The following is a 19,043-nucleotide window of genomic DNA, read 5'->3' on the forward strand; positions in this document are numbered from 1 at the left end:
ATGAAGATGCAACACCACTAGCCAGCCTTCTCTCTAGTTTTCTTCTTCCTCCCATGTTTTGGCTACTAACTCCTCACTGCTTTGTCTGTCTCTAGTACGTAACACAAGGAAATTTTTATATTTTGCCTAGCTCTTCTAGTTGTGCTTGCCGAAAGGCTTGCCTTAATCTCTTTATCCTCATTTGCCACAAGTTCTCTATGTGAACTTTTAAGAATAAATTGCCTAGTTGCACACAAGCAACTCATTTTTGTTTGAGGTCTTTTTCAATATACGGTTTAATTCAGACAGAACTGTCCTTATTACAACATTAGGCTTCCCCTTCAAAAATGTCCTGCCTATTACCCACACCTTCAGTCTCCCCTCTTAAAATGTTTTATAGGCCCTGTATATGTCTTAAATTTATTCCTAGGGATCATATTTTTTCCCTAGTGCAAATTGGGCCTTTTCTTTTTTTTACTCACTGTAGTTTTTATACCCATGAAACAAATTTATTGGTTTTATGTGGTATTTTTTATTACCAGAGGCCTTGCTGAATTCTTGTCTTATTTCTAGAAGTTCCCCTTGAGGTGAGTTTTATTAACTGATTAGGATCTGGAACGGGGAGAGTGCACAGGCTGGGTCTTGGTGACCAAAACTGCACATGGCCAGAAGACAGAGACTGATAAGTAAGCTGTGCAGTGCTTTCCTGATCCCGGAACGATGATGGGTATATCACCGTGTGTGTGCCTGTGCGTGTGCGTACATGTGTGTGAGAGCACACTCGTGCACATCCCTGGCACCAGGGCAATTCTGAGGCCAGGGGGAATTTCTAAAGGACCTTGAAACAGGCTAATCAGAGTAGAACAGGATACTTTCTACCATGACATTCAATATCAGGAAAACTTTACTTGTGCTGAGATTTAGAGGACAGTGGGAGGTCCTACTCAGGGGCAGAGAATGCCAAGGCCAGGCCAGCCGGACGTAAAAATCAGTGCTGACCCTGCTCCACTGTGGGCAGACTGCTGAGAGCCCTTTTGACTCTTCAGATACGTGGCACCAGGACACCTGAGTAAAGAAATGCTACTTCACCTTAAAGAAAAAAATCAAGGGGGCTGGGGATTTAGCTCAGCGGCAAAAGCGCCTGCCTGGCAAGTGCAAGGTCGTGAGCTCGGTTCCCGGTACCGGAGAAAAACCAAAAAAGAAAAAAATCAAGAGAATCTCTTTTACTTACAAAGGCCCTGTATCCATGGAGACGTTGACATGTGCACTGATTCTCAAATCTTTCTGGACTTTAGGGTTGCAGGCTTGGCTGAAATCACCCAGGAAGATCCTCCCTGGAACTATTTCAATAGGATAGGGCTGGAACTCATCCAGTTCCTGGGGTGGGGAAGAAAAAGGGCTGTTAGGAGCACAGACCTTGTCTCTTGAAATGTGGCTCCACACACAAGCTTAGAAGCAGAATACCAGGACAGTGAATGAGGCTGAGTGCAGGTCTTTCAAAGAGATTGGGAAAGAAAAACTTGAACGAGGAACGAGAGAAGCTCAGAGCAGAAAGGCAGACACAGCCTCACAGTGCAGGGCTGGGTCTCAGCGATGACAACTGCTTCCCTCCTCGGCACCTCTCTGTACCCTCTCCGTGCACAAATGCTGGAGTCGAGGACTCTGTGGCCCACGCTTTCAACAACCCAGAATGTGTCCCCTTGGGAGTGAGGCGGGATGGGGAGGATCAGTCCTTTTGTTGCCATGGAGGGCATCAGTATTTAAATACGTGAAAAACACACAGTAAAACTCTTCACACACAGCCTATTTGCCAGTAGGAAATGAATTCTAGTGAAGAGGTGGTGACAACAGGACAACCACTTAACTACAAGCACACTGAAGTCCTAGTGTACCACCCCACTGCTGGCAGGCAAGCCCAACACCCATCAGGGAGCCCGGGCTGACCCCACCCTGGGTGCCCAGCTTGCTAGAGTCATGTGACTCATCATGGTTCCACTGGGGAAAACATTTCAGTAAATGTCCACAACACATCTATCAACTTTCTTCCTGCTGTATTGGTGATCTGCTTTCTGTTCTGCCATTGGGCAGGTTTGGCTGGGTAGAGGGTGTGGCATGGATAGAGACAGTGTCTTCTCAAGGCGCCTGCTTTGGCAATGACAGGAGACACAATAGAAGCAAAACGGTATCCCAACAAACAGGTCCAAATTGAGACTTCTTTTCTCACAAGTGCTTCCTCAGGCCAGGATTTCCCACCCCAATGAACCACACCACTGCCTGCCTGTTACCAACACCAAAACCAGGGCCTCACTCGAATCCCCTCCCTCTCCCACCCCTTCATATCTGGTCAGCGTTATGTCCCAAACAGTGCTTGGACCTGTCCTCCCTGCTCCACTCCTGCTTCCTAGCTGGGTCCCCCAAATCTACTCAGTCCCAATGATCCACTCCCCATGCTGCAATCCACCTTGGTCTTCCTAACGTGCAATCTGACCATGCCACGCTCTCCTAAGCACCGTTCAGTGATTCACCATTATCTGCCTGGAGCAGGGGACTGCAGACATGCAGCAGGCCACAGCCCCTCTGCTCAAAGGGAGATCTTGCTGAGGGAAAGCCCCCTGCAAGACATGGGAAAGTATAATCTTCTCCCATCTAATATAGAGAGGGGCCTTTATAGAAGCAGCTACTTGGGGAGCAGTTGGGACACCCCGACTTTATGGTATATAAGAACATGTAGCAGAAGAAGAGTGGAGACTTTCCCCTTGCCCCTGGATTGACGTCAAAGGTCCCTAGCAGGGAGAGACAAATGCTAAGTCCTATATGCTCAGGACAGACTCTTGCCCGCCCAGCCCTCCGGCTGGTATCAGCCACAACCTCCTCTCTTCTGTACCACCTGGGGCTGGGGGCAAGGGGTAGGGAAAGCCATGTGTACCCACACATCAGAACTCGCCACCCTGCCCCGCAAACACACGCAGTTCATCTTACATCCCTCACACCTCACTGGAGCTTTAAATAAGGTGTGGAGGTGACAACTTAGCAGCAGAGTAATGTTGGCAGAGAGAAATTACCGCCACCGCAGCCTGCAAAGCTAGCGGCCAGGGGGTGGGGTCCTCCAGGAACAAGGAGCAGCCCTGGTAGGACAGGGAGGATGGCTGGACATCTGTCAAGTTGAAGTCCTAAATGCTGCTTTCTTAGTGCAAGGAGGGGGAAGTCCTCGGAAAGCCTAGCATGTGCGCCCTGGATTTAGGAACAGGTGACTTCAGACACAAGGCCCTGCCTTATCCCACAGCTAGCAGGCCACAGCGATGCTTGGGAGGTCTCTGAGTCCCTTCTCTGCCAGCACACTTCCTGCAGACCATCTAGGACGTGGGAGAGGGAATGTGGACATGGTAGGGCTCAGAACCACCCAGTGCTGGGGAGATTTTTAGAGACTCCTGCAAGGCGGTGGAAAGAATCTGGCTTAGCTCACTCCAGGAGAACCTCAGCAGTGGAAGGGGCCAAGGTGAGGCTGAGCAGGACCCCAAGAAACCCAGCAGCAGAGGCCACCAGCAGCGCCAGCAGCAGTACCCTAAACAGACGGTTGGGACACCACCCTGTACCACCCTCCCTCCCACCCCCCACCGCCAGGGACGCAAGACGGGGCCTACACTAGGCACCCTGACATCTAAGGGGGTTGAAGAAAGATCAGAGCAACATCCTTCCCGCATGACATCTGAAGTGATCCCGAACACCTCCTCATACCCAGGACCCCAACAAAATAAGGTTTCCCAGTTCCAGAGGATGGGAAGAGATGAGATTTGAGACTGACATGTTAAACTGCTCTGGCTTTTACTGCAATTCTTTTTTATTTGTTCCCTTTATTTAAAATAATTTCGGGCAGAGGATATAGCTCAGCGACATAAGTGCTTCCCTGGTAAGCCTGAGGTCATGAGTTCGATTCCTGGTACCAAAACAAAAAAAATAAAATAAAATAATTTCAAAAATATATAAAAGTAGAAAGACTAACATATGAAGTACTTCTATTACCCAGCTTTAAACATTATAGACTCAGAGCCAATTTTATTTTATCTCTACCCTTCTGGCTCCCCGACCCACGCTTGTTTATTTTGAAGGAAATCCTAAGCAGAATTGCACGCATATATATTTCACTCTAGTCACATTTCCTTCAATCATCATACACTGACTTAGACTGAAATTTTTTATAGCTGAACATTTCCAGGAAATACAGGATCTGCCCAAGATGTAGCTATGAGCAAGAACCAAAGAACAGCCCAAGGAACATGTTAGAAAAAACAAAAACATTTTGTGCTTATATCCCATTGCGCTTCCAACTCTTTGGTACAGCACATACACATGAGCACACGTACACACACACACACACACACACACACACTGCCCTCCAGGTACAGCCCTGCCTGCAAACCAGTGTGCAGCCAATACCTGGGCTTCCTCAAAAATGCCTTGCCCTTCAGGGACCTGGAATGTCCTTGGCCAACACCCTTATTATAACCACTTTCTTTCCTATAGACCAACAGCTCCGTGGGCAGGAACTGTTATCTCACCCTTTTCTGGATCCCCTGGACCCAGCTAGGGTTTCGAGACCCAGACAGCCAAGAGTGGAGAGGGACTCTCGAGCCACAATGCCCTGTCCGTCTGCCCTGGGATACAGCTCCCATCCACAACTCACCCTAGGATACCTTCACCATAACCTGACAGCCATGAATTCATCATCATGAACTGAACCCCCTGGCTGGCCCCTGGCCGCCCCATCTCCTCCATCTGCTGCACACCCTCCATCCCCTTCTCTGCTCTCCAGCCTCTTCGTCCGCAGCCACACTTCCCAACTGAGCCAGCTTGTGCTCAGCCTCTGGTCTCACCTGGGGCATCCAGATGATCTTCTGGGTCCGGAAGAAGTGATACAGGCCGGAGAAGCGCTCATAGCCCCCTCTCAGGATGTACACAGGGTGGTGAGTGAACTGGGTAAGGATTTTGCCGAACTCCACAGCCGGGCGGGACACCAGATCTAAGGGTGGAGACCAAAGCGGTAAATGCCCCTTGCGCTCCACATCTGTGTAGCGCTGGTATGTAGACAGCCACTTCCTCTGAAAAGGGATTATTTAGGAAGCTGAAGCAAGGGTAAATAGAGAAATAGGCTACAGTTAAATTTTTTGTTTATTTGTTTGTTCGTTTGTTTTTGTACCGGAAATTGAACTCACGACCTCACACTTGCTCGCAGGCACTGTACCACTGAGCTATATCCCCGACAGGTTTTGAGATGTCCGGAGAGGCCGCATGTGGACCGGGCTAAGAGAGAAGCTGAAGTTAAATTTTTTAAAAATTACCAAGTGGATTTTTTGACAGATAGTTGTATAGCAAACACCCATTTAAAGGATATAACTCAGTGATTTTTTAGTCTATTCACTGAGTTGTATAACCATCATTACAGTCAATTTTAGAACATTTTTATCATCCTCAAAAGAAACTCCCTTCCAGTGAACAGGCACTTCTCCATTAAATTCCCAGCTCTAGGTATTCCAAGCTCTAATCACCTGATTTCACTATGGATTTACCTATTCTGGGCACTTCATAGAAATAGAACCATATCATTATTATGTGACATTCTGTGTCTATCAGGCACCATAATCTCCTTGGTGTTCAGCTCTGTCTCAGCTTGTATCAACACTTCTCTCCTTTTTGTGGCTGAATAATATTCCCCATGTGGCTTTACCACCCTGTTTAACCCAATCTGCTGATAGACATTTATGTTGTTTCCACTTCGGGCTGTTGTGATAACGCCACTATGAACACGGCACAAGTTTCATGAGGATGCGTTTTCCTTTCTTTTGGGTGCATACCTTAACCCTCTGAGGAAACACCAAACTGTTTTCTGCAGTGGCTTCACCATTTTACATTCCAAGTGGTCATACACAAGGTTCCAATTCCTCCTGATTGTGCCAAGACCAGTTACCATCTGTCTTATTATGGCATCCCAGAGGGTATGGAGCAGTATCCCATTGCGATGTTGACAGCAATTTAACCTTAAACACTACTGCTGATCCGCAGCATGATCATCAGAACACATGTTAACCAGACCTCTATGACAAGAGGTCTGTATAATTAAGGCTAAGCCAAGATACCCTGATCCAAGATCTGACCCAGAAAGAGGAATATTGGGATAGCAGCCTCAGTGGGAACCAGTGGACCTGACTTCTACATTACACTTTGTTCAGGAAGGCAAGGCTGCTTCCTGCAGGTTTTGGGATGTCTGGAGAGGCCGCGTGTGGACTGGGCTAAGAGAGAAGCTGAAGGTGTCAAGAGAGGAGCCAAAGCCCTGTCTGGGCCTGGCTCAGTCATCTCAGAGTCCAGCAATGGGTCACCAGCGTCTGCTGCGTCCCTTCTGAGCAAGAGACAGGGTTTCAAGGCCGTACTGTCACGGCCTTCCCCACCACTGCCTCCCGCACTGCTGCCTCAAGCCTGCTGGCGGGAAGGAAGAAGGACAACTGCCAAGGGACAGTCAGGGACCCTGCAGAGCACAGGCTGGTCAGGCTCCACTTTCTGAGAAGAGGACACGCTTCAACCACATTCACGATGGACAAGTGGAGGTTTTCTGATGGAAGGTGGTCCCGCAACTAATATTTCTTTCTTTTGGAACCAGGAATCGAACTTAGGACCTCACACTTTCTAGGCAGGCACTGTGCCACTGAGCTATACGCCCAGGCCCATGCAGTTAATGTTTCTGAAAGGTTAAATCCACGGCTCTTCAGTTCTCAGCATGAGTTTCCCACACTCCGAACTGGGATACTTACTTCTTCAAGAGGAGGGGACATTGCTTAGAACCAGGGGTCCCATAACAGATTCTGAAATTCCCTAGACCTTCTCCTTATCCTTTTTATAAAAGGCCATTTTATTATACATTTTCTGTAGATCTTACTCTCAAATTTTACTGCGATTCCAATTCAATTGTTTTTTACCTCAGGGATGAAATACTTCCCCCATGCTTGCGTTCACCACAGCCCTAATTAAACTCCCCTCCCCTTACCCAAGACCTTTGACCCAGTTCCTATGACTGGCAGCTTCACTCAACCAGTCCAGATCACCTTTACAAAACCTTAATATTGATTCATTCCTTCCTAAACTGCTCCGGTCCTAGCCTAGCCAAGATTGCTGGCTCTTTCCATTTCCACGTCAGTAGCAACCTATATGGCCACTCCAGTCCCTCTGCAGGTCTGGATTTCTGTGTCTTCTCCTCCAGTTTTTTGTTTGCTTGTTTTGTTTTGTTCGTTTGTCTGTTTGTTTTGAGACAGGGTCACACTATGTAGTTCGGGATGGCGTTGAACTTGCTCTGTAGCCCGGGCTGGCCTCAAACTCAAAGCAATCCTCCTGCCTCAGCCTCCCACGTGCTGGGTTCTCTCAATTTTTACAGGATTGTATATAAGCAATTAGCAACAGATGCTGCTGCTGACTTCTCTTTGGTACAGCCCTGTTCCTCAAGATTTCTCTCCCACTAGGTTACCCATGTGACATGCAAGAAAAAGCCATGAGACCCAAGGTCTATTTTTTTTTCTTCTTTTCTTTTATAATAACTAAAAGATGGGAATGTAAGGTTCGAATCAGACCTGACTCCCCCAGCCCCCAGCCTGCTGGCCAGCAGAAGCATTACTTTCTGCAGGAAACTCAGCTCTCAGCAGGGAACTTAGCTCAATTCCCTGTCATGACAAGTACAAGAAAGGAGATAAGATAGCACAAGGAATTTTGCAACTCCTGGGACATCTGGAGAAACCTGAGAATTTACATCAGACACTTCAAGGACTCTGCCTATTGAGATGCAAGACTGCCAGAGAACTTTGACCGCAGATGGTTATTGGGGTCTTCCCACCTAATGCCCCCTGCCTTCTCTCCATCCCTATAAACAGGGACACACTTTGTTCACAGCATAGGTTTTATCACACTCTCTGCCTGCATCCAGGCGCAATAAGTTCGAGGCCATGTTGCCTTTACACAAGCCTGGTGGTCTCTGCTAGTTTTTCCCCTTCTCCTATATGTTAAGAGGTCCCCGCGTGGGGATATGGAGTTTAAATTAAATCCCTTGGGTTCCTTAGCCAGCCAATGGTCATGAAAGTCACGCCCCACTGAGACAGGACGTCCCCAAAGCTCCCTTCCTGGGGCAAGAACCTGGCTTGAGGGCCTAAAATCTGTACTGCTGCAAGGGTGTGTGTGTGTGTGTGTGTGTGTGTGTGAGTGTGTATATGTGTGTGTTCCAAAAAAGACAGCAGCTGAGCAGGGCATGGTACACGCCTGTAATCCCAGCATTCTGGGAGGCTGAGGCAAGAAGATTACAATTTCAAGTCCTACCTGGGAAAGTTTGTGAGACCCTATCTCAATATAAAAAAAAAAATAAGACAGTCTGGGGATGTACCTCAGTGGTAAAGCGCCCCTGGGTTCAATCCTCAGAGAAGGAAGGAGAAAAGGCAGGGAGGAAGGGAGAGAAGAGAATGGAAGGAAAGGAAGAGAGGAAGGGGTGGAGGGGAAAAAGACACCAGCTGATAAAAACACCTGGGCAGAGCTCTTGCAACCAGCCAGTGCCCCACTTTTCCCTCGGAGCTCTGCAGCCTCCAGGCAAATGCAGTAGTGGTTGAGTACTGGAGGCCAGGGAGAGAAGCAGCAGGACCCAGGGCACCAGCAGCGCTGGAGGGCACACAGCCGGTGCAGGGGGCCATTCAAGACCTCCACTAGCCATGGTACTTCAGCCATGGTCATAGCAAGGACAGCGCCCCACGGTCAGTAAGGCAGGCAGGGAAGGACTCATGCACACACCCTGATACCTTATAACCTCACACGGCTTCTAGGGCGTGGTGAGGACCCCTCTGTGCCCAGTTCTTCTTGGGCAGAGGAGGCCGGTACTTCACAATGGCTCTCTGTTTCATTGTTAAGAAGGAGGTGGTGAAAGAGTCCCGGAAATGGTCTTGTACCCAAGGACCGCCTTCACCTGAAAGAGGCCATTGTACGTGAGGAAAGTTGCCTTGTGTGGTGTGTGTAGCTGTGGTTCCCTACTAAGTGGAGCGAGTTATAGAACAGAAAGGGGCTGCTTTCATTCACCACCTTCCCTAGGGTTTCAGGGTCCAGCCTGTAATCCTAGGACTGTAAACCAGAGCCCAAGGGGACATTTCCGGGCCAAAGAACTCCTGGGATGGATGGAATCCCAAAGGCTGGTTTCATCAGTGGCAGAAGCTTAGCGCCACCCAATGGCAAGAAGCGATCACACCCAATCTAAGCGCTGCAAAAACAGCAGAGCCTCGGAATTTTAGCTGAGCACCTCAAAACTGGCCATATTTTACAGCCCCAACCCAGAGCTGGGTTCCTCCCCAGTGTCACTGTCCAAGCTATGGGAGACCGGATTCCATCAGGCTGACTGGGGTTGGATCCGCAAATTCTTCTAAATGCTTTCCCTTGAAAGATCAGGCGGCCCGCCTTCCCCTTGAGGGTGGGCTGGATTTTGTGACCTACTTCTAATGACTGGTCTGTGGCAGTGGTAGTGACTACATGTGAAGTCCTGGGGCCAGGTCATGAAGAAACATGCCTGCCCTGAGGACCCCACTGGCTCACTTTTGGGGAAACAAGCCACTATGCTGGGGGGTGCCCTTCGAGCAATCCCATGGGGAGGTCCTTATGGCGGGGAGCTGAGGTCTCCAGCAACCAGCAGAATGAAATCAGGGGCCTCCTGGCTGTAGCCATAGAGTGAGTCATTTTAGATTGAGGTCATCCTGGCCCAGACCTTCACTGACAGCAGCCTGGGGTTGATATTTTGATTCCAAGACAAACCTTGCACCTCCCAGTTGAGTGGCCATGAAAATAATAAGATAACGAACGTTTGTTTGCAGCTGCTGAGTTCTGGGTGATCTGTTACACAGCAATGGAGAACTTAGTCACTTAGTGCGGGGTCTGGGGTGAGTTACTGCACCTTCCTGAACCCCAGTTTCCTCATCTATAAAGTAGCAGTGATGGTACCTGTTAGGAGACGGTTCTCCTTGGCCTCTCATATTTCCACACGCCCTGTGAAGACAGCCCTGGCTGCCTTATCTGCACCATCCCCCCAGAAGATCTGTGTAACAGGCTTGCATGACAGGATATCCTCCCTTCCCTCGGCTCAGCGTCCTTTTCTTGTAATGCAACCCGCTGTGGGTATCACCTGGCCCTTTCCACGTGACCCTGTGAGGCTGGGGCTTAGGGAACCAGTGCAGGAGACTAAGAACATTCTGGCTCCTTCTGCTGCTCTGAGTGAAGCTCAGAGTCCTTTGTCTCTGACCCAGGAGTCTCCTGTCTCAGTCAGTGGCAGGTTAGTGTCCTGCAAGGAAGTGACACATCTGGGGTCGCAGCTCTGGCACAGGTAACAGCGTTTGGTAACTATAGTAAAAACCCACCTCGGTCACGCTCGTTAGAGTTGTCCTCGTCATCCTCTTCCTCATCAGCCGTGGCATGTCTTACAAACATCTCCATGGAGCTAGTGTTGTTATCATAGACCACACAGTATTTCACACACTCCAGATCCACAGATTCCGGAATGAGGTATTCACTGCCCTCCTAAGGAAAGCACACAGACACGCGCTGGCAGACGGTGTGGCGGAGAATGTGCTCCCAGCACGGGACATCAGAAGGCTTTTGAGGCAAAGACCAGTCTTTTGTGTTCCTTCCCCTGACAACCCAAAGGGTGGAAACACCAAGGATGGCCAGGACAGGGCTGGCTCCGGGGTAGGTGCTTGACCAAAGAGCAGGTGGCCTACTGATGAGCTCACAAGCTCTTGGATGCCCTGGTGTCAAAATAACCATGCCCAGCTAAATCCTGACATCCTGTCTCCTGGAGAGGGACCAAACCTCAATCTCTCATAAGCGTGTAGTAAGCAAAAGGGGTGGGTAAGCAGAAGTCATGAGCAAGCAGATGTCACTGGAGGACTTTGAGATTTAACATAAGCCCTACAAGAGCAGGGACATGAGTCTCTGTCAGTCACTGATGTACCCTGAGCTTCTAGACAGTGTCCAGTGCATGGTAGGCCATGAAGATGGTTAAATGAATGAATGGCAAAGAGGCCTTGAGGCAGAGAGGAGTTAGTGAGTGGTAGTTGGGGAGTGGCTGAGTCCCCAGATGTGGATCACAGGGCAAGAAAAAGAGATGCTGACTACTGAGGTGATGGTGTTATCTAGAAAGAAGGGGGTTACTTAAGAGAGGGAATGACGTTACCTGAGAAGGGTGACATCACCTGGGAAATGGGATGAGGTCACCCAGGGAAGGGACGATGTCGCCTAGGGAGGGGATGTGATCTCACAGTACTTGAACTACTCAAGACCCTAATAGGTGCTTTGGAACCTGAGGAGCCTCGCAGGACAACCTCTGAGAGTCCCCAGTTGCTCACAGTGCTCCCCATAAGCCTCCATGGCCAAGGGAAGCCTGAGCTGACACTGTCCCTTGCAACCTGGCCTAGCTGACTTGGAGGCCCCAACCAACAAGAAATGCCTAAGTCAGCCTGCAGGACCAGAAGGGCGACACAAGGCAGGAGGCATCTGAGACCCTCTGGAAAGGCATCAACGGGACGAGCACTGTGAAGCTCACCAGGCAGGAGGAGTGGCTTTTCGCCACTTATTATAGCCAGTGGATACATACTGAGCATTTACCACGTGGCAGGGACCGGGTGAGCCTTTGCGATACAGTGGCCAGCAAAGCAAACAGATCACTGTGCTCACAGCAGAAGCCCTGTGGCCCAAGACAGTGGTGTGTACGGGGGCCACAGAGACCAGATTGTAAACATCATGGATGTAAGACCTGCCACCAATTTAACCAGGGCAGAAACAGGACTGCCCACAAAAGGAGAGACTTACTGGCATATTTCACTAGATACCCTGGGGAATATGTTCTGAGACACCGTCACCCTGTGGATGCCTGAATCCACAGATAGTACCAAACCCTATATAGACTACATTTTTTTTCTACACATACATACCTATGGTAAAGTTTAATTTATAAATTACTCACAGTAAGAAAACTTCCAAATTCTACCGCCTGCTTGGAAAGACATGCCCTTCTCTAATTCCAATTCTAATTGGCTCACTTTCATTCCAGACCCAGAGCCAATCTCTGAGGCCAGAGATCTGGCTGGTATTTTAGGGAATACCAACAAAATTTCATGGATTAAGCAAGAAGGAAAGTTCCCCTCAAGAAGGGGTGTGGCCAGGAAAACAACATATATCTGCTACGACCACTTTGGGGGACAAAAAAGGCAGGCAGATGTGATGGCATATGCCTGTAATCCCAGTGCTCTGAGAGGCTGAGGCAGGAGGGCAACTCAGAGACTTAGTGAGACTCTGTCTCAAAATTTAAAAAATAATAAGAGAAAGGCTGGGAAGCTGGACCCCACCACTTGGGGGGTTGAGGCAGGAGGACTGTCATGGGTTCAAGGCTAGCGTGGACTATGCAGCGAGTTCAAGATCAGCCTGAACTGCATAGCGAGACTGTCTCAAAAAAACAAAGAAAAAGAATAAAAAAGAAATGCTAAGGATGTAGCTCAGTGCAAAAGCTCTGAGTTCAATCCCCAGTACTGCTTTAAAAAAGAAAAAAAGTACAAATTGATTTAGGATATGGTGTTCTAATTACAAAAAAACCTTAAACTATGAGGGAAGTGTGTACAAGGAGAAATGGCAGGGCAATATTATCGGGGTGCTGGCTGACAGTAAAAACATGTCAGAGCTGGAGTCTGAGAGGGAAGCTCAGATCCAAGAAGGCTGTGAACCCTGAGTTGTAAAGCTTCACGTCCTGCAGGGGTAGGGAGTCCCGAGGGCCTCAGTGGCTAACTAGAAGGTCAGGGAAGGTAGGCAAAAGGGACCGGCCTGGCTGAGAGGTTCTGAGGGGCTGAGGCAGAGGGACTGTCTGCTTCCTACACCTGGGATTGCTGCCAGAATCCAAGGCACACAGATTGGAGAACTGAGCTGCGAACAAGGCCCAGGCATCACAGAGGGCTCAGAATGGGGCGGGGGCGAGAGCAGAGAAAGGCCTGAAATGAGGGTTAAGAACTCAAGTATAGAGCCAGAAAATTGAAAACTTAGGGAGAAATACAACAGAAAATGAGGATGAGGAAGAGGGCATTAGGTAGTAAGTTTATTCTGGAAAAATACTTAAGCCAGGACCCAGGGCCCCTGCTGAGTTACGTGCAGAAAAAGAGCCAGAGGTAGAGTGCACACAGCTCAGAGCTAAGGGGAATGGGGAGGAGGGAATTTTCAGGAGTAGATTTCAAAAGCAAACTTGACAGGACCCCTCACTGCATGTGGATAGCTGAAGCTACAACCTTGAGAGGAATCTCACAAGAAAGATCTCTCCTGAAAGGAGAGATCAAGAGCAGCAGATATCTTCAGGCAGCAGCAGAAGAAAATAAAGCTGAACCAAAGAGACAGACAAGGCCAGGGATATAGCTCAGTGGCACAAATGCCTGCCTGGCAAGCACAAGGTCCTGAGTTCAATTCCTGGTACCAAAAAAACAACAACAAAAGGACAGAGGAAAAACTCAGAAAGTAGGTAAGATGCTCAAAGCCAGGGGCAGACTGCTGCCAGGACTGCAGAGGTTAGAGACCCATGTGGCTGTGAGCCCTTTGGGAGGACGCCCTGCAGGGCGGAGAAAGGGGCCTGACTGTAGAGGGTAGAAAGTGCCTGGATGCAGGGCTCTGTCCACGCGCCCGGAATGGAGGAAGGCAATGAGAGGGAAGGAAGAGAAGAAAAAGAGCAGCTTTTTTTTTTAAGTATAGTAAACACCTCTGTGGTTTAGGGTCTGCTCGCCCAGGAGAACAGACGTTCCATGAGGATGGGGACACTGGGCTAAGGGCATTGCTGGGTACCCCTGGGGTACCCGTGGGGCCTGGCACAGCAAGGAATGACCTCAGTATTCGCTGTGGTGGGGGTGGGGACAACTTAAGGAGCGTAGGGGTGTGGACGCACAGACAACAGGCCTGCCCCTGCTGCCCGGTGTCCCAGGAGGAGCCGCTCCAGGGCGGAGCACACCTGCCGCTCCTGCCCACCCTCCTGCCCCGGGTCCTGAGGGTTCTGACTGGGCCGGTACCTTCTTCACGCGCAGGGCGGTAATCACGTGGCTCTCATCGTACTCCCGCTTGGAGCGAACATCTGAAAAGGAAAGGATTGCATTCAGAGCAGGAGTCACAAACGAACACACGTGCAAAGGACTCAGAGAACTCACTTGGTCATCAAGATACACTTGCTTGGCCAGTAGGTGACAGCTGCTATCCATGTAAACCCTGAAGTCTGCGGTCTCCTTACTGTGAGCTGTTCGCTCCGTAAACTCCCCGCCCATCGTACCTGTACCCACACACCCCGGTAAGGGGCCGTGAGACTTTGCATTTTTGAGTTAGGAGCAGGAGTTTTCTTGAGTTCTAAAGAAGAGAAACAGGAGAGATCTTGTAGGCAAAGACCTCACACTAAGGTGAAGATCTCACACTAAGGCAAAGCAAGCTCACACTAAGTGCCCCAGTGAATTTTAGGCCCCAGCTCAAACTCTGGAAAGCAAGAGCTGACATCCTGACCACGCCGGTACTAAGGCAAAAGGAGAGGTGGCCTTCCTCACAGTCGGGAAGAACATGGAACAGGAAATGAGCCTGCTGCGTAAATCTTTAAACCTGCAAGATCTCTCCCTTATTTGTGGCAAAAGGGACTTAAAATTTTCTACCCACCAGAGTGAGGTAAGAGGTTAAAAAAACTGTCCATAAAAAACTGAAACCAGGCCTGTTTTGTGCACAAAAACTTGTTGAGGATCACTGACATTTTGAGGGCTTAGAATAAATCACAAAACCTTTCTGTAGGGATACTGCCACAGCTCCTATGAAAAGATGGACTCACAAACAAAAAGTAAGAATCACATGCGTATGAGGAGTACAGAGACCCACACAGCCAACTTGACAATAAAGAAAAACATCCAACTTGGAGCACTAACACTGCCTAACCTCAGCACTCACGCACGGCTACACTGACCAATGCAGGGGTACTGGCATAAGAAGACAAACGGATCAAGGAACAAAGGGTCCAGAAGGAGACCACACAAATATAGTCAACTGGTCTCTGACAAAGGAGCAAAGGTAATACAGTGGAGAAAAAGTAGTCTTTTCAACCAGCGCTACTAGAACAACTGGTCATCCACAGGCAAAAGACACAGCCCTGACACCCATTACAAAAATTAACTCAAAAGGGGCTACAAATCTAAATGTAAAATGTAAAACAATAAGTCAAATCCCAGAACTCTGGAAGGCTGACACAGGATTATCACAAGGGCCCGGCCCAGGCAATTTAGCGGCTTAGCGAGACTCTGTCTCAGAATTTAAAAGTACAAAAGCCAGACAGAAGAAAAAGGGTGGGAATGTAGCTCAGTGCAAAGGCTCTGGGCTCCAACCTCAGTACTGGGGAGGAAGAAAAAAAATCCAATAAAATTCCTACAAGATAATATAGGAGAAAATCTAGGTAAGAGTCTAGCAATGACTTTTTAGATAAAACACAGCAAAGGCTCCAAACCATAAAAGAAATAATTGATGAGGTAGACTTTGTTAAAATGTAAAACTGCCAAGAGAATGAGAAGGGACGGGATGTAAAATAAACCCCACGTGACATGAACACTGACCACGCAGGAGATAACTTGTAGCGTAATAGCAGTCCCAGAATAAAAGCTGGAGCAGAACATTTTCTTCTTTGTTGTAAAAATGAGAGAAATTGAGCTGGGTGTAGGGGCACATGTCTGCAACTCAAAATGGATTAAAGACGTCAGTGTAACCCCTGAAACTGTAAAGCAACTAGAAGAAAACAGAGAGAGAAAGCACTTAATACTGGTCTGAGCAATGATTATTTTTTGAAAATGACACCCAAAGCACAGACCACAACAACAACAAAAATAGGAAATGAGATCGCATTAAACTGAAAAGCTTTGGCACCGCAAACAATCAAGAGTGAAAAGACAATCCACAGAATGGGGGGAGATATTTGCAAACCACATATCTGATAAGGGTATACGTGTCAAAATATATAAGGAACTCAATAGCAAAAAATCCAAGTAATACAACTTAGCAAACAGGCTAAGGACATGAATAGATATTCCTGAAAGCAAGACAAGCAAATCACCAATAAACATATGAGAAGCTGCTCAACATCACAAGCCAGGGACATGCAAAATCAAAACCAAAACAATGTTATCACTCATATCTATTAGAGTAGTTATAATCAAAAGGTAAGTGTTGGTGAGGATGTAGAGAAACGAACCCTTGTATGCAGTTGGGGGAACGTAAATAGGTAAAGCCATTATGAGAAGCAATACAGAAATTTTCCCCCAAAATTAGAACTAGCACTATGATATGATCCAGCAATCCCACTTCTGAGTACATAGGCAAAGGTAATTAAATTAATATCTCCATGATATATCAGTACTTCCACGTTCAATGCCATGTTACATTATTCTCAAGAGCCAACATACAAAAACAACCTAGGTTTGGGAGGCTGAGGCAGGAGGACCACAAGTCTGAGCCCAACCTGGGTAGCTTGATGACTTAGTGAGACCTTGTCTCAAAATAAAAAATAAAAAGGGCCTAAGTATGTGGCACAGTACGAAGTCCCTGTGTTCAACCTTCAGGGACTTCATACCGATTTAATCACCACCCAAAAAAAAAAAAAGGCTCCTACAAATCAATACCAAAAAAAAGGATAAATGGCCCAGTAGAAAAATGGAAAAATCGGGGCTGGGGATTTAGCTCAGTGGCAAAGCGCCTGCCTGGCAAGCGCAAGGTCGTGAGTTCGGTTCCTGGTACCAGAGAAAAACCAAAAAAAAAAAAGAAAAATGGAAAAATCAAGTGTGGCCATGCATGCCTGTAATCCCAGCACTCGGGAGACTGAGGCAGGAGTATTGTTGCAAGTTTGAGACCAGCCTGGGTTACAAAATGAGCTCAAGGCCAGCCTGAACTACATAGTGAGACCCTGTCTCAAAAAGACAAAAAAAAAAGAAAAATGGAGAAATATGAATAGATTCTTCACAGAATAGGGAAGTAGGGTGTCAATAAACATAAAAAGATGCCCAATCTTATTAACAATTATAGAAATGAAAATTAAAACATCATAATATAATTTTATATGATGCAGACTACAACAGGTATTAAAGGCTCGAAAGCCAGATATTAGAAAGTGTGCTTCTTAAAAAAAAACAGTGCTGGATGTGGTGGCACATGCCTGTAGTCCCAGCACTTGGAAGGCTGAGGCAGGAGGATCGTTGTGAGTTTGAGACCAGCCTGGCTACAAAGTGAGCTCAAGGCCAGCCTGAACTGCGTAGCAAGACCCTGTCCCAAAAACAATCCCCCACAAAAAAAAAAAAAAAATAGCAAGTGTGCTTCTTACACTGTTAGTGGGAGTAAAGTGACACAATCCCTTTGAAGGCCCATTTGATAAGTTAGTGAAGTTGAATTTGCCACTCGACAATCCCATGTCTAGGTACAGATCTTGAAGAAACTCTTGTACACAGGAATAAGGAAAGGTGTGCAAAGTTGCTCGCTGCAGCATTATTTGAAATAGCAACACAATGTGAGCAACATACTGCAATCAATTGGGAACAGGCACAAATTCCAATTAACAGTTAAAATAAATTAACTGAGTATCACACACAGACATGGGAAAACTCAAAAATATGTTTGTCAACAAAAACAAAATAAAAAGGCAGGCATAGGGGCACATACCTGTAATCCCAGACATGCACTCTGAGAGGCTGAGGCAGCAAGATCACAAGTATGAGCCCAGCCTGGACAGCTCTGCAATTTAGAGAGACCCTGTCTCAAAATAAGGAATAAAAAAGGACAGGTGTGTAGCTCAGTGCAAAGGCCCTGGTTTCAGTTCCAAGTACTCTAAACAAACACAGACGCAAAATGAATGGACATAACAGTAGTATTTGCATTAACGTTTAAACCTCTTGTTATTTTGGGATACCTGCTTATGTAGTAAAAATGTGAAAACACAGACGTAGTTCTCTTTGGGGAAAGAAAAATGCAATCATAATGAGATACAAAAGAGGGGTATATCTGTTTAAAATATTTTATTTCTTATGTCAAATCCGAGTAGAAGTACATGGGTGTCCATTAATACTTCTATGAGGGGCTGGGGATTTAGCCCAGCGGCACAGCACCTGCCTGGCAAGTGCAAGGTCGTGAGTTCAATTCCCGGTACCGAAAAAAAAAAATACTTCTGTGCATGCGATGTTGAAAATAGCTTATTAAAACAGTAAAAGAGGACAAGAACAGATCTTCTGGAAACTTCTGGAGCTAATCTGGGAAGATTCCCAAGTCATATACTATAACAGTAAAAAAGTAGCATTTGAGCCAACAAACCTAACAGCACTCTAAAGTGGTTAATCTGTCAAAAACAATGCTGTTTGTGTACTTGCTAGTGTACTTACCAAATAAGCAGAGATAGTTGGGTTCAGTTAATCTGGACAGTTTTGTGACCTGATTCAAGATGTTGTACAGCTCTGTTGGCTCACAAAAAACCAAATCAGCCATCCTAGTAGGAAGAATGAATAATGTACAAGTTTAACAGACCTCTTTCTAGTTAAGAAGAATGACGGCAAAATAGGATACTGAATTAAACACTTGCATGACATACATTCAAACTTAATAATATCAGGAAGTCTTCAAAAATTCATAGTGAAATGTGTACAGAATAAAATAAAATACTAAATACAGCATATGGAGCCACACAGAATGATCAAAAACACAGTGAATATTAAACCATTTTAAATGTATTATTGTAAAAGACACATTGCCATTAAACCCCCTCAATACACTCCACTTTGAACACACTTATCCCATTGTTGTCTGTTTGCTTGCTTGTTTTGGTACTGGGAATCAAACTCATGACCTCACACTTGCCAGGCAGGTGCTGTGCTGTTGAGCTGTATCCCTGGCCCACTTATCCCATTGCTGTTGCCACTTTTTTTTTTTTTTTTTTTTTTGCCTTTTTGAGACAGGGTCTCGCTATGCAGTTCAGGCTGGCCTTGAGCTCACTTTGT

General features: G+C 47.2%; 1 protein-coding gene across 4 annotated transcripts in view; it reads right to left on the minus strand.

Moving 5' to 3' along the window:
• Styxl1 (serine/threonine/tyrosine interacting-like 1) overlaps positions 1-19,043 on the minus strand; it is a 63,811-nt gene that overhangs the window by 30,425 nt on the left and 14,343 nt on the right. For all 4 annotated transcript variants that reach the window (XM_005396809.2, XM_005396808.2, XM_005396807.2 and 1 more), the window contains 5 exons: positions 18,432-18,535; positions 14,067-14,128; positions 10,392-10,551; positions 4,851-4,996; positions 1,211-1,356 (listed from right to left, as the gene is read on the minus strand). In XM_005396809.2, coding sequence (XP_005396866.1) covers positions 1,211-1,356; positions 4,851-4,996; positions 10,392-10,551; positions 14,067-14,128; positions 18,432-18,534 — 617 coding nt within the window. In that variant the 5' untranslated portion in view covers position 18,535. The remainder of the gene's footprint in view (positions 1-1,210; positions 1,357-4,850; positions 4,997-10,391; positions 10,552-14,066; positions 14,129-18,431; positions 18,536-19,043) is intronic.

The sequence above is a fragment of the Chinchilla lanigera genome, unplaced genomic scaffold (genome assembly GCF_000276665.1).
Source record: "Chinchilla lanigera isolate Chin_1 unplaced genomic scaffold, ChiLan1.0 scaffold00055, whole genome shotgun sequence".
Taxonomy (NCBI): Eukaryota; Metazoa; Chordata; class Mammalia; order Rodentia; family Chinchillidae; genus Chinchilla; species Chinchilla lanigera.